Source organism: Gavialis gangeticus, unplaced genomic scaffold (genome assembly GCF_001723915.1).
Source record: "Gavialis gangeticus isolate Ggan-Ray unplaced genomic scaffold, GavGan_comp1, whole genome shotgun sequence".
Classification (NCBI taxonomy): Eukaryota; Metazoa; Chordata; order Crocodylia; family Gavialidae; genus Gavialis; species Gavialis gangeticus.
Window position 1 is genome coordinate 6,921,830 of NW_017729025.1, and position 12,904 is coordinate 6,934,733.

A 12,904-nucleotide genomic window follows, 5' to 3' on the forward strand; every position below is an offset into this window, starting at 1 on the left:
AGCGGATGCCGCGGGCGGGGCGGATGGCGGCAGCCGGGCGGGCGGAGGTGGAGGAGGTGCCGGGCCTGCCGGGGGGGATGGCGCCTCCGGGTAAGGCCCGACCGAGGGGCTGAGGGGGGCGGCCACACCGACCTGATGGGGAGAGGGGGGTGTGGATGGATGGATGTACTCTTTCCCGCGGTTTTGGGAGACAAGGATACACATACCCCCACCCGGGAGTTATGGGGGGAGGATAGAAATAGCCCCCACCCGGGGTTGTGGGGGACGAGGATACACGTACCCCACCCAGGAATTGTGGGGGGAGGAGGATAGAAATACCCCCCCCCCCGGTCTTTGTGGGGGGAGGAGGAGGATAGAAATACCTCTCCCCGGGGTTTTTGGTGTGAAGAATACATATACCCCCCGGGCGTTGTGGGGGGAGGGTGGAAATACCTTCCCCCCGCCCCCAGGGTTTGTGTGGGGGAGGATAGATATACCCCTGGGGAGTTGGTGATGGGGAGGGTGGAAATATCCCCCCTCCCCAGGAGTTTGTGGGAGGGGGCTTGAGGGCACTGAGGAGCCGGATGCTGGAGCCATGTGCAGAGGAGCTTAGAAAAGGTGGGCGGGGTGGGAGCTCACATCTTGTCCAGCCCCTGCTCCAGGCAGGATAATGCCCAGCAGCATCATCCCAGCCCGGGTTTGTCTGCTGTGGTCTTGGATGCCCCCAAGGGTGGAGACTCCACCACCGCTCTGGGGAGCCCATTCCAGTGCTTTACTACTCTTCTCGTGAGGGAGTTTTTCCTAACATCCAACCTCAACTTCCCTTGCTGCAACTCGAGCCCATTGCTCCTTGTTCTGTCGTCTGCCAGACCCATCCACAGATGTAGCAGGTACAGTCGGTCATAGTGGGGGATTCCTCTCCTTTTCCTTCTTCCGCGCGCTCTTTTTCCGCTTTGAGGGCAAGAGGCTTTACCTTGATGCGCTGCTGCTCGGTTGAGGCTGTGGCGCCATTGGTAGCGAGCTCCTCCCAACTCTGGATGTCAACATCCGTTGTCGTAGGTTGGCCTTGGTCATGTTTCCTTTGGTTGCAGTGAGATCTTGGGCCCCAACTAGCTTGGTTTTTGGCTTTTATAGCAGGATGCTGGGCTTTCAAACCAAGTTTTTGCTTCTCTGTTGTTTCTAGCCCCAAACCAAAGAATAACAGGAGAAAGAGCCTGTCCCCCTATGTCTTTTAGGGAGAATTGGTGGCTGCGGACAGTTGTAATGTTTGTTGAAACAGTAAAAATTACTGTTGCTGGGGTGGTTTTTCTGTCTGTGTTTACAGAACACAAGAGCCTGTTTTCTAGCCAGTGTTGTTCCTCAGAGTAAGCTTTGCTCCAAAGGAAGACAGCTTAGGCTATCTTGACTTCTTTTTTTTAAAACTCAAGTTCATGTTTAACCCTGTGCTTGGAGAGACTGTGATGACTTTTAATTAAAATAGCGTGTGTGTGTGTGAAACTTTTGGTGTTTTGGTGGTGTTCTTAAAGATAAGGGACAAGGAAAAAAGAGCCATTGCTGAAAACACATTTTGATTCTTTTGAATCAGTGTTAATGACTGTTCCCGTCTGGATGTCTCACTTCTCAGTAGGATTTTAGGACAAACCAATTTAAGACTATGATATCACTGTGCTTATTCAGGCAAAGCTAGTAAAATGTTACAGGAATTGGCTTTTGGTGTGGATAGGTGTGATGCTGGGAGTAGAGACTGCAGGATCAAACCCCTTTGCTGGATCATTCGGTGATTATAAGATGCCTGTCTCTTGTGACCCTGTATCCATCTGAATGATGTTGAGGTAGGTAGAGTTTGAATGATGATGTAGCTGTGGTGGTCCAGGAATTATGCAAGATGCAAGGATTTTTGGGGGGGATGATATCTTCTATTGGACTCACTGCAGGGTTGGAATAAAGCTAGGCAAGCTTTCAAATGCTAGCTCTTCATTATGCAAAACTCTTGACCATGAAGTAAGTAAGAGATGTGGTTAAATGTATAGCTACTGCCTACTATCTGAACCACCAGCTCTTGTTGCATTAAAGCACACCAAAAGCACTCTGTTTCTTGAGAGAAAAAACTGTGGTTGTCTTTCGACCACCAAAAAAAAAAAATCTGAAAGGAGAAAAAATGTCTCTTTCTATAACTTTAATGATATGACCCATTTAATTCCTTCTGAGAGTATTTGCTCTCAGGCAGAATTCTTTTTAGGTTCAGCTTTAGTTTGCAATGGGAGTTATCAGCATCTGGGGGGGAAATAACTGTAGTCTTGGAAATGCTGTTGGGCCCTTTACAACAGTCACATTGTTCGTGCTTTCACATTGGAGTCAAGTGACTGCACTGCAGACTCTAGGCTTACTTTTATTTTTCTTTACATATGCTCAGCTTTCACTGTTCAACTTTGCAGAAGCTCGGGCGGGGGGATACCCAGATACACTGCAATACATCATGCTTTTTGTGGGTAATACACTTAATAGCAAAATCTTTAGGGTGGGAACTGCAAATTAGATGAGTGAAAAGGTGGGATTGCTCTTTTCAGTGGGCTTTTTCATCTTTTGGGGAAGGGGGCATTTCATGTCACTTGTATTTAAACATAGTGTTATGCAAAAGATCTTCTCTAATTGTATGCAGAATATTGTGCAGTGTAAGTACAGCATTTAAGTACTTCTTAGTACAAAACCATTTTATAATTAAGCTCACTGCAAGTGAAGGACCATAAGATTGAGGTGATATTGAGTTAAGTTAGGGGAGGCACTAGAACATAAAAAGAGTATTTGCCCTTCTTTTGAGAGTGTGTGTTTTATATCTATTGTCAAAGTTCATAGTCAGAGGATATTATTGGATTCCCAGCTACAGTTAATTGATTATCTAGCAGTAGTTTGTAGGAAAGCCTTTTTTATTTGTTTGTCATACACCCTGTATTTTGAATACAGACCTTGCTGCTATTATACTCGCCTTTGTCACTTGAATGCTGTTGCAAGACATTCTGCACAATGCTGCACTAAATCTAGCTAGGGACTGATGCTTTAGGATGTAATGGCTTGTTTTAGTAATAGGGGTGTTGATCTTGCTGTCTTAGTCCTGAATGGCTTGGTGCCTGCCTACTAGAGATACTGCTTCTCTCCACTTCCCACGTTAACACTGCTGCGGCTTGTAAAGGTACTTTATTTCTTCAGTATAAAAGACAGGGAGCTTTTGTCAAGGCATCCAACAGTTGTGGCACTCAACCTGTATTTGATAGGACAGGAAACATCATTTGGGGCCTGATTCTTATTTCTAATCCTTTATTTTCTGGCATGGGATCAGGAATGGCTGCTGGTTCATTATTTTTGTGTGACTGCATCTTTAATTTATTGTAAAGGCTCTTAGACAAGGGTTAGACACTTATCTATATTGTAGAACAGAATAAATACCATTAAATATGAGACAAATCAATGGAGACAAAGGAATTAAGGGTTTACGCTACTTGTAGCAGGACTTACTTCAGAAATAAGTCAACAATGTCCCATCTTCAGTGTGTATTCAGGTCTGAAAGTACAATCTTGTATTCAAATTTTGATAGAGATCAATTATATTTTTTTTTATATAACTAGCTTAGTAATTTCCTAAGAAGCTAAAAAAAAAAGATAAAAAAGAAGCAATTAAAGACATATACTATTAAAAATGTTCCAATGGTTTAAGCAGTTTTTGCAGTACTTGTTAGGCAAAATTATTTAATTGATTCAGAATGCTGTGAATTGCATAAAGAATATCAGTTCCCACAAGGACCTCCACAGTAGGGATTATTGACATGAACTTGATTGGTTTAATGAACTACTGGATTTGTGTTTGGTTTAATTGAAGGGGGAGTTGTTTAATGAGAGGAATACCCGGGAAAATATAAGGATTTGATCAAAGAGGTTTTAGAGGGACTTGTAGAGTGCAAATATGGATATTCACAGTGGCTGTGGAAAATTAATATTAGATTTAAAAAACAACATTATTTGAAACAAGGCCTTTATTATGGCTAGGATCCTATGCTGTTTAACTCAGGGAGAGCTTTGCCAATGATAAGAACAAGATCATGCTCTCTTGATGCTTTCCCCTGGTATTCAATGTTAGCTGCTCTTACACTGCATTTTTGCTGCATAAAAGCAGCCAGTAAATGCAGCTTTTACTTAGGACCCTGAAGTTATGTTAAGGCACCTGTGTTGCACTGTTTGTTGAATAGGGAGGGATCTGGTGTTGGCTTGCACTCCATTCTCAGAGTTAAGTTCTACAAAAACACTCAGTGGAGGTAGGAAGCCTGTGGAGGCAGCAAAGGATATAATACAAATGACAACAACAAAAACCCCACCAGCCCTCCATTTGCCCTCCAGGGATTTTAGATCTATGATGATGTTAGATAACTCAGTACTACAGGCAGCGTTCTGTGGCCTGAAGTGAACTGTTTATTCCTGTGCCTTGTTTTATATTGTCATTTGCTTAGGATGAAAAGTTACATTTTTGAGGTTTTATCAAATCTTCCTGCTTTTAACATACTCATTTGCAAGAGAGCTTCTGTAGGCAAGAGACCCCCAATCTGATTTATACAGTTATCTGCCAGCATCAAGTCTCTGGGTTTTTTTGTAAAAGTTCTTGAAAGTGATAAATGTAGCTTGTGCACTGGATGTACAAATTTAGCATTGCCCTTTAGGTAAAAGTATGCTCCTTCTGTGCTGCCCTTCTTCTTTTTGTTTGTTTTTATTTAATATCAATCATTACTGGATGCATACTATATGATATTGTTTAGTTCAAAAGTTTTCATCTTAAGGATATAGGAGTCTTAACTACCTAATGTAGTCATAGCTGTGTATCCTCTGAATACTTCGTGATCTTTCATTTACTGTAACAGGTATGGCCCTGTGATCCTGAGACACAGAAAGATGGAGGCCCAGATCCTCAAAGGTTCAGATGCCTAACACCCATTTCAAAACAAATCTATGGATAGTCGGTGCTTAAGTCTATGTAACTTGCTGCGGTTAGACTCAAAGTATGTCACAGAATGGGGGAACGGAGTCTGGGTCCCCCAAGCCATTGGACCATCTTCCTCTCTGTTTATCAGGCCAAATTCAAACCTGGTTTTAAAAGAGTACGAGCCCATTTACTTCCTTAGAACTACCTAATATGGGGATATGTTTGTGTTTTGTATAAGATTTTGGAACTCATGGTAGAGATGATATCTTTTATTAGACCAACTAGATATTTGCAACAACAAAAAAAATCTTCATTTGCAAGCTTTTGGGCACGCACACCCTTCTTCAGGCATAGGAGAATTCAAAGATCGTAAGTAGACTGCTCTGACTTCTGTCTGAGCCTAATTTGCACAAGAAGAACTTTTGCAACTAGGAGATCTTTTAGTATCTTCAGCTCCTCTATCAAATATGAATTTTCATTCCCACCTAGGAGAAATTTTTACAGCTTTTGCTTTCTCCTATGCCTGAAGAAGGGTGTGTGCGCCCAAAAGCTTACAAATAAAGACTTTTTTTGCAAATATCTAGTTGGTCTAATAAAAGATATCACCTCTACCATGAGTTCTGATTCCTTTTGCCTGTAGACCACCATGGCTACAACCTGTATCCTCATATAAAAGTTAATACTCTTAAGTTGCCTGACAGAATTAGTCTGTAGCAGTAGATGGAATTGGAAAAATCCTGCCATCTTTGGGACAGGGCTGTCTTTTCATTACATACATGTGCAGTATGCAGTGCCTAACACTATTGCAGCACAAATAATAACTGTTTATCAGAGATGTATATGCTTGCAAATAAAAAAACTTGATGAATCTGCTTACTCTCTAGGCATCGTTCGTATGCAGCTGGTGCAGAGAGCTTGGGGTGGGAGGAACTAATAGGCTGGAGAGATTGTTCACTTATTTCAAACCTGATGTCAAGAAGAGTCTGGATATGCTTAGGGCTCATCTCAATCTGCCAACAAATGACAAAATTATAATGGCCTTATATGCACAAGGACTAGTACTCATTTTAAGATGTTTGGCAGCAGTAATCTCTTCTGGCTAAAGAAGTATCTCGTCTTTCTCTTATGAAATTCTGTTCAGATCTGGCCGGGAGACAATGTGTTAGAGGATGTGGCCATTTCCTTTCTTGCGCTTGCTTTCTCGGGGAAGTTTTGACAGCCAGCCAAAATCTCTGAACATTTGGAGAGTTCACACTGCCTCTGAAACAGCAGCTATTCTGCCGGACTGAAATACGAAGAACTTACTATCACCTGTAGTTGTTGGGGGGAGGGGGGTGTTGAGAAAAAGTACTTTTGTTTCCACATGTTGAGATACAGTCCTCAATTAGGTGATCGTGAGCTATTTTTTCCACCAGTCATGCCTCATTCAGTATACAGGTTGGATGATCAAGATGAGAGAATTAACCTTTTTCAGGCCACTTCAAATCTGTCCTACTATGACCTTCAAGTACTAGAATTTTTTTCAACCAAAATGTTTTTTAAATTGTTTGTTTTGTTTGTGTAACTCAAGTGTACATTTTGGAATCATTCTTAAGTAAATTCTCCAAATTTACTTAAGATCAACTTTGATTCCTCCTTTGACAGGATGGATGAAGAGAAAAGAGTAAATAATAATATAATGTTTCCCTCGCTTTATGCTTTACATATTTTCCTAGAAAATGGCACATAACTCAAATTTGCATAAAGGGAACCCACTTTACAATGTCACAAATAGGCATATGTTCCAAGACCTCAACTGTACGGATGCCCAGACCCATTTCTAGCACTTTTACAAGACAATTTTGGTACTTGCCAACAGCAGACAGTACACACAAGCACAAGTGCACTATCATAATGGGGATGGCAACTACAGAAACAGGTGTCACAGACAACGAGCACAGATCCACACAGAGTGGACTATATCCACACAGAGTGGATCCACACAGGAGACTATATTTTGGTGCATATTACTCCCACAATGCACTGCACAAAGCAGCTGACTGCAGGCTTCCATCACACTGATTGCATAAGAGTGAATTTACCTTGCATATAATGAATTTTTGGTATAAAAAGTGTCATCTCATAAGAGCAATTTGCACATACAGAACCCGCATAACGTGAGGAATACCTGTACTTGTCATTTAGTAAGGACTTCTGATAGTTTCCCATATGATATTTTCCTAAGTAAATTGAAGAGATGTGGACTAGATAGAATTACTGTTCAGTAACTACAAAGTTGGCTGAATAACCACAAGCGGAGAGAGTAAGTGCATGTGGATTGATGTCAGAAAGGCAGGAGGTTTCTAGTGGGGTTCCACAAGGGTCTGTCCTGGATCCAATGTTGTTTAACGTTCTTTATTAATGACTTGGATGCAGGAGTAATGACATGGCTGTGGAAATGTCTTCAGTGAATCTTAAGTGTAGGTAAAGCACTTGTATATGGAAAGGTTCTCATGTCTCTTCACTAGTACTGTGCTGTAGCACAAAAAGGTTAAAGAGAAGTAGTTAGCTGTGCTAGTTTGAAGTTAGGCAGAAGGCAGCACGTTAGCACCTTAAAGACTAACTGGTTTGTCTAAGGTACTGCTACCATGCACTGCATTCCTAAAAGAGCTTAGTTCTTCACCCATGAACAAGATGCAGAACACAGACAGAACATGTCTTTATTTATCTCAGTCTTGTCACTAAGGCATAACTTTCGTTCTCCAGTTTGACTTGGTGTCTTGGGGTTTTCCTCGTCATTGAGGCCTTCTCTTAGGGCATACATTAAACAAAGTTTCTGGCCCGTGCCGTACCTGGTGGCCCCGGGTGAACTTTTAGTATCAGGCCCCCTTCACCTGAGATGATGATAATAGTAATTGGACTTGTTGGAAAAGGCTTTATCACATCTGTGGTACTGATGGCTTTAAATAGTTTGTTCTCAATTTATACCATTGCCAGTGTATGCACAATATTAACTTCTTTTTTGCAATTGTAATTTTTTTCATTTTCGGGCCCCGTTTCTGTCCAGGCCCTGGGCAGCTACCCAGTTTGCCCATGCCTGTGTCTGGGTCTGTTTCTGGAAGTTGATGTATATTTCCCTGCTCTATTCATGCATATCCTGCCGATGTCAGCGGGGAATACTTTCTTCTGGACTGAAGTGACAATCCAAAAATCTTTGGTCAGGGATATATCTGGCCCACAGATTATATTGAAACATCTTGTTGGCCTAATAAAATTGCTCTCTTTCTGACAGAGGAGAGCTCAGCATGCTTGCCCCTCTGGGAGAGCAGAGTGGTGTCGTGCTGGGTAATCATAATTATGAGAATAGATTCAATGGAGAGAGGAAGCGGATACCCTTTTTCCTGCCTAGTATTTACCATTTTAATCCGTTTAAAAAACAAAACAGTAGTGCGGAGGAAGCATATCTTATTTTGCTGTGCAAGCATCGTGCTATATAATGGAAAAGCTTTCCACCTAAGGCAAGTTCCCTAAAGAGCCCAGGAGCACATTGCAACATGTCTTTTGCTGCTATACTTCCACTTGTGTACTTGAAAGGATTTTCCTTCTCTAGAGGACCCCCCTCAAGAACAAACCTGTTAACTCTTCAAGAACACAACAGACTTTTTGGAAATAAGGCAGGGAGTGAACGAGGCTGCATACATTTCTGTGTGACATTGATTTAATAACAGAAACTTTCTCTCCCATAACAAGTAATAAGTAGCTCCATCTTTCACGGCCATTTTAAATGGCTTTTACTGAGGGACCTGGATTTGGTTTAATCCTTCTCAGTATGTAAAGCCCCAGATATTTCAATCCCCAGGGGACCCAATAGCTTTCTAAACTCCATTTTGAAAGGGAAATGAAAGCAGCCTTCAGAGACTGGTAGAATCTGACTGCCTTATTTTTAATTTATTTTGTATCCTGAAAGTGACCCAAAAGTGCCAGTTAAGAATAAGATCTCTGGCATCCGACTCAGGAGATTAGTGACAAACAAGCCTATCATGTAGGTACAGTAGCTCTTTGTACTCTTTGACCTACTTTGTTTCTGTTCTAGCTGGTTCTTTCCTGAAACATTGATTAGAATAGATACGGCATTGGCTTAGTGATCAACCAAAGCAGTATCCTCTGGTGCATTAAATTCTTTTCTAGCACAAAATTGTTGGCGGCAACGAGGTCTTTCTGCTTCAAGGCATGGTGAGTTTATACCTTATTCACATACAAGGAAATGGTTATAAATGAAGAACTTTGGTAATGGGGAAAAAGTAGAAGTGCTTTGGTTTAGGACTAGGCCAGTATTTGCAGAGACTCTCCCTAATTAAGGGAGCTTTGTTATTATTTTTTACATGTGCCAGCAGTCAATTGCCAGTACAATCATTTATACTATTGCATTAATCTTTTGGGTATGTATAACTGTTAATTAACTGTGTTCTCTGTATACTTAGATACTTCCAGGAAGTGCCTGAAAGAAGCTTCCTCTCATCGAAACCATTAAGAGAAAAAGTCTACGTACAACTCTGGGACTTGTGGAGTTAATCTGTCAAAATGGCAGAAAATAAGGAAAGTAATAGTAAAAATGTAGATGTGAGACCCAAAACCAGCCGGAGCAGAAGTGCAGACAGAAAGGATGGCTATGTATGGAGCGGAAAGAAGCTCTCGTGGTCCAGAAAGAGTGAGCATTGTTCTGAAGCAGAAACAGTAAGTAGTTTAGGCAAGCCAGCAGCTGGTTTGAGGAACCAAGAAAGGAAGCACAGCTGTTCATCTGTTGAACTGGAGTTAGATCGTTCATGCGGCCACAGATTTTTAGGGCGGTCTTTTAAGCAGAAGTTGCAGGATGCTGTGGGGCAATGCTTTCCTCTAAAGAACTGTAGCAGTCGACATTCTTCAATGCTTCCATCAAAAAGGAAAATTCATATCAGTGAACTGATGCTAGATAAGTGCCCTTTCCCGCCACGCTCAGAGCTAGCTTCTCGATGGCACTTAATTAAAAGGCATACTGCTCCCATAAGTCAAAAACCAGAAGACTGGATGGTTGCTGATTTATCCCAAAGTGAGGAGAGGGATAACCAGCTGAGAGATAGAGAGAGTTTCAGTGGAGGAGTGAGCTCTCTTCAGTCATGTGATATTCTGGATGACGATTCCTGTAACTGTGATCCTAGGGCTGAGTTGGGCGTGAGTCAGGTGTTAAAGAATGAGAAAGACGAGAGTGATATGGACTCTGATGATGAAGTTATAACGCTTTGCACGAGTTCTAGGAAGAGAAACAAACCCAAGTGGGAAACCGATGATGAGTTGTTGCAGTTGGAAAAGCCTCCTAAATATCATACTCAGATTGATTATGTCCACTGTCTTGTCCCAGACCTCCTGCAGATCAATAACAATCCATGCTACTGGGGAGTAATGGATAAATATGCAGCTGAGGCCCTGCTGGAAGGAAAGCCAGAAGGAACTTTTTTACTCCGAGACTCTGCCCAAGAAGACTACCTGTTTTCTGTCAGTTTTAGGCGGTACAGTCGTTCCCTTCATGCAAGGATAGAACAGTGGAATCATAACTTCAGCTTTGATGCACATGACCCTTGCGTCTTCCACTCTCCAGACATAACTGGGCTCTTAGAGCATTACAAAGACCCAAGTTCTTGTATGTTCTTTGAACCACTTTTATCTACTCCCTTACACAGGACTTTTCCTTTTTCCCTTCAGCATATATGCAGAACAGTTATTTGCAACTGCACAACATATGATGGCATTGATGCACTTCCTGTTCCTCCATCTGTGAAGCTGTATCTGAAGGAATATCACTATAAATCAAAAGTTAGAGTACTCAGGATTGATATGCCAGAGCAGCAAAGCTAGAAATTATTTTTTGTGGGTGTAATGGGAAGCAGGCAAAGGATGTGTTCTATCTTTCCTCTCTTGAATTTATTTAATGGCAGGCTTTTTCACCTACAGATTATCTATGATCCAACTTGACTTCTGTCTGGGGCCTTTTACCAGAATGCACTTTGTCTTCCCACCCCTTCTTTGTAGAAAAGGTATTCAAGGCTGCGGGAGAGTGGGTGTGTTTGGTTTGGGGTTATTTTCCCTTTGGTGATGTTCGCACCTTAGGGGTTTTATGGAATTTCAGGTAGGGTTTCTGGTATTTCCATATAGAGATAGCCTTTAGATTTAAAAATTTTAAAAATCCAGATTTGAATTTGATCTGTCTTTTATATTGTAATTTGTATATGTTGCGGACATGTTTGAGACCTTGTATGTATTCTAAACTGAAGATTGACTAATGTGTATTTTTTACATTTCTTTTAAAATGAGTGCTACACCATCTTTCTCTGTGTATGTATGAATGTGTGTGTGTAATACAGAGTAAATTCATCCATCTATTTTAAGATTACTTGTCCTAGCAGAATTAAGGCTCTTGAAGTATATGATTATTCTCTGTAAATACACTGAGGTTTGAGGGAAGGGGACAACAAGGAGAGAAAACTAGTCTTCGGACAGTATTGGTGCAAGAACAAATAGGTATAAACTGGCCATGAATAAGTTAGAGTGAAAAATAGTAGGGGGAGGGTGGCTTGTAACCATCAGAGCCTTGAGGTTCAGGAACAGCTTTCCAATTGAAGCAGTTGGGGCAGTGAGCTAACTAGTTTTAAAGTGAAACTTCACCAGTTTATGAAAGAGGTTACCATATTTTCTCACAGATAATATATCCCTAATATGACATCCTGTTTTTGAAAAGGCATCATGAGGAAAAAAGATGCTACCTTGGGTAAGTAACTGCATAGCAGCAGCTAGGGAGAAAAGCCTACACTTGAGCCTGACACCAGGCCTGTGCATGGGGTGGGGCCTACAGACTGCTGGCCCAACCTGGTGCATGGGGTCTAAGGGTCACTGTCCCAGCTGTGGCATGCAAGGCTGTCATCCAGCCTGGGGACTCCCTGTAGGCAGTGGGGATCACTAGCAGTGTTAGTTAATGCCACTGATCCCCACTCCTTCTCACTAACGGCATTCACCAAATTCTCAGACCTGTGGCGATCCATATTTCCTTGCATAAAATGTGTGCCTCAGTTTCCAAAAGCTGCTTTGTTTGGGGAAAGGTGCATCTTATATGGTGTATTACGTGGCTGTCTCCAACGGCAGGGGCCCAGACTCTTGCACCCGAGAGGTCTCTTCAGCCCTATCTTCCTGTTTTCTATGTGTAAAGTATTACTCCATCTTGATTTGTTCATGGACAATAATTGCTATAAAGCTTTTGTTTTTTACTCCTATTTTTCTAAAACTTTGACCATTTAGGCTTATTAACTTGCTTTACTTTGCACAGTTAATACTGAAGAAAAAATGGGTAGTGGCATAAGGGTTTCTTTTCTTTGTGTGCTTTGGAGGGAACATCTACAGATTAGCCCAATGCTACATCTTACAAGAGGAGAAAGACTTTGTGCATGATTCCATGCACAAGGAGAAGCTATGGCTGGATAATACAAAATCTTTTACGTGACATTTGTGTGGCCAGCTACAAACCTTATTATTTTGCCTATTTAATGCAAATGCCATTTTGCTGTTGCCTGAATCAATGGCAAAATCCCAACAAACCTTAGTGGCTGTAGGATTGTGCAGAGAGGTGTAATTCCATTAAGCACCCTGAGTGCCCTCCCATTCTGTGTCTTAATTGTAGGTGCTTATTTCCTGTCTCAAGGTGGGTCCAGAATAATTAGTACATCAGATGTATAAGTGATGATGTAATAGCAGTGACCATGCAGATTGGCTTTTCTCCATGTGGTGATTTTGTGTCTTTCTGTGAATAAGGCTTTAGAAATGAAGGCCTGAATCATGACAACACATATGGATATCTTTTATTTTATGCATGCAAACAGTCTGTTCAATGACAATGCAAAAACCTATCTGCATGAAGTTGTATAAATGCATGTAAGCTTGCAGGGTGGGGGCCTTTTTGAC

General features: G+C 41.7%; 1 protein-coding gene across 4 annotated transcripts; it reads left to right on the forward strand.

Annotated features, from left to right (window-relative positions):
* Nucleotides 1-28: 28 nt before the first annotated feature.
* On the forward strand, nt 29-11,340 carry SOCS4 (suppressor of cytokine signaling 4). 4 transcript variants are annotated; one of them, XM_019518346.1, is made up of 2 exons: nt 29-90; nt 9,403-11,340. In XM_019518346.1, exon 2 carries the CDS (start codon nt 9,503-9,505, stop codon nt 10,808-10,810), a length of 1,308 nt encoding a protein of 435 aa, XP_019373891.1. In that variant the 5' UTR covers nt 29-90; nt 9,403-9,502; the 3' UTR covers nt 10,811-11,340. The 4 variants fall into 4 exon arrangements, with proteins under 4 accessions (XP_019373891.1, XP_019373890.1, XP_019373893.1 ...); XM_019518345.1 differs by lacking the exon at nt 29-90 and adding an exon at nt 773-869; XM_019518348.1 differs by lacking the exon at nt 29-90 and adding an exon at nt 1,717-1,811.
* Nucleotides 11,341-12,904: the final 1,564 nt, after the last annotated feature.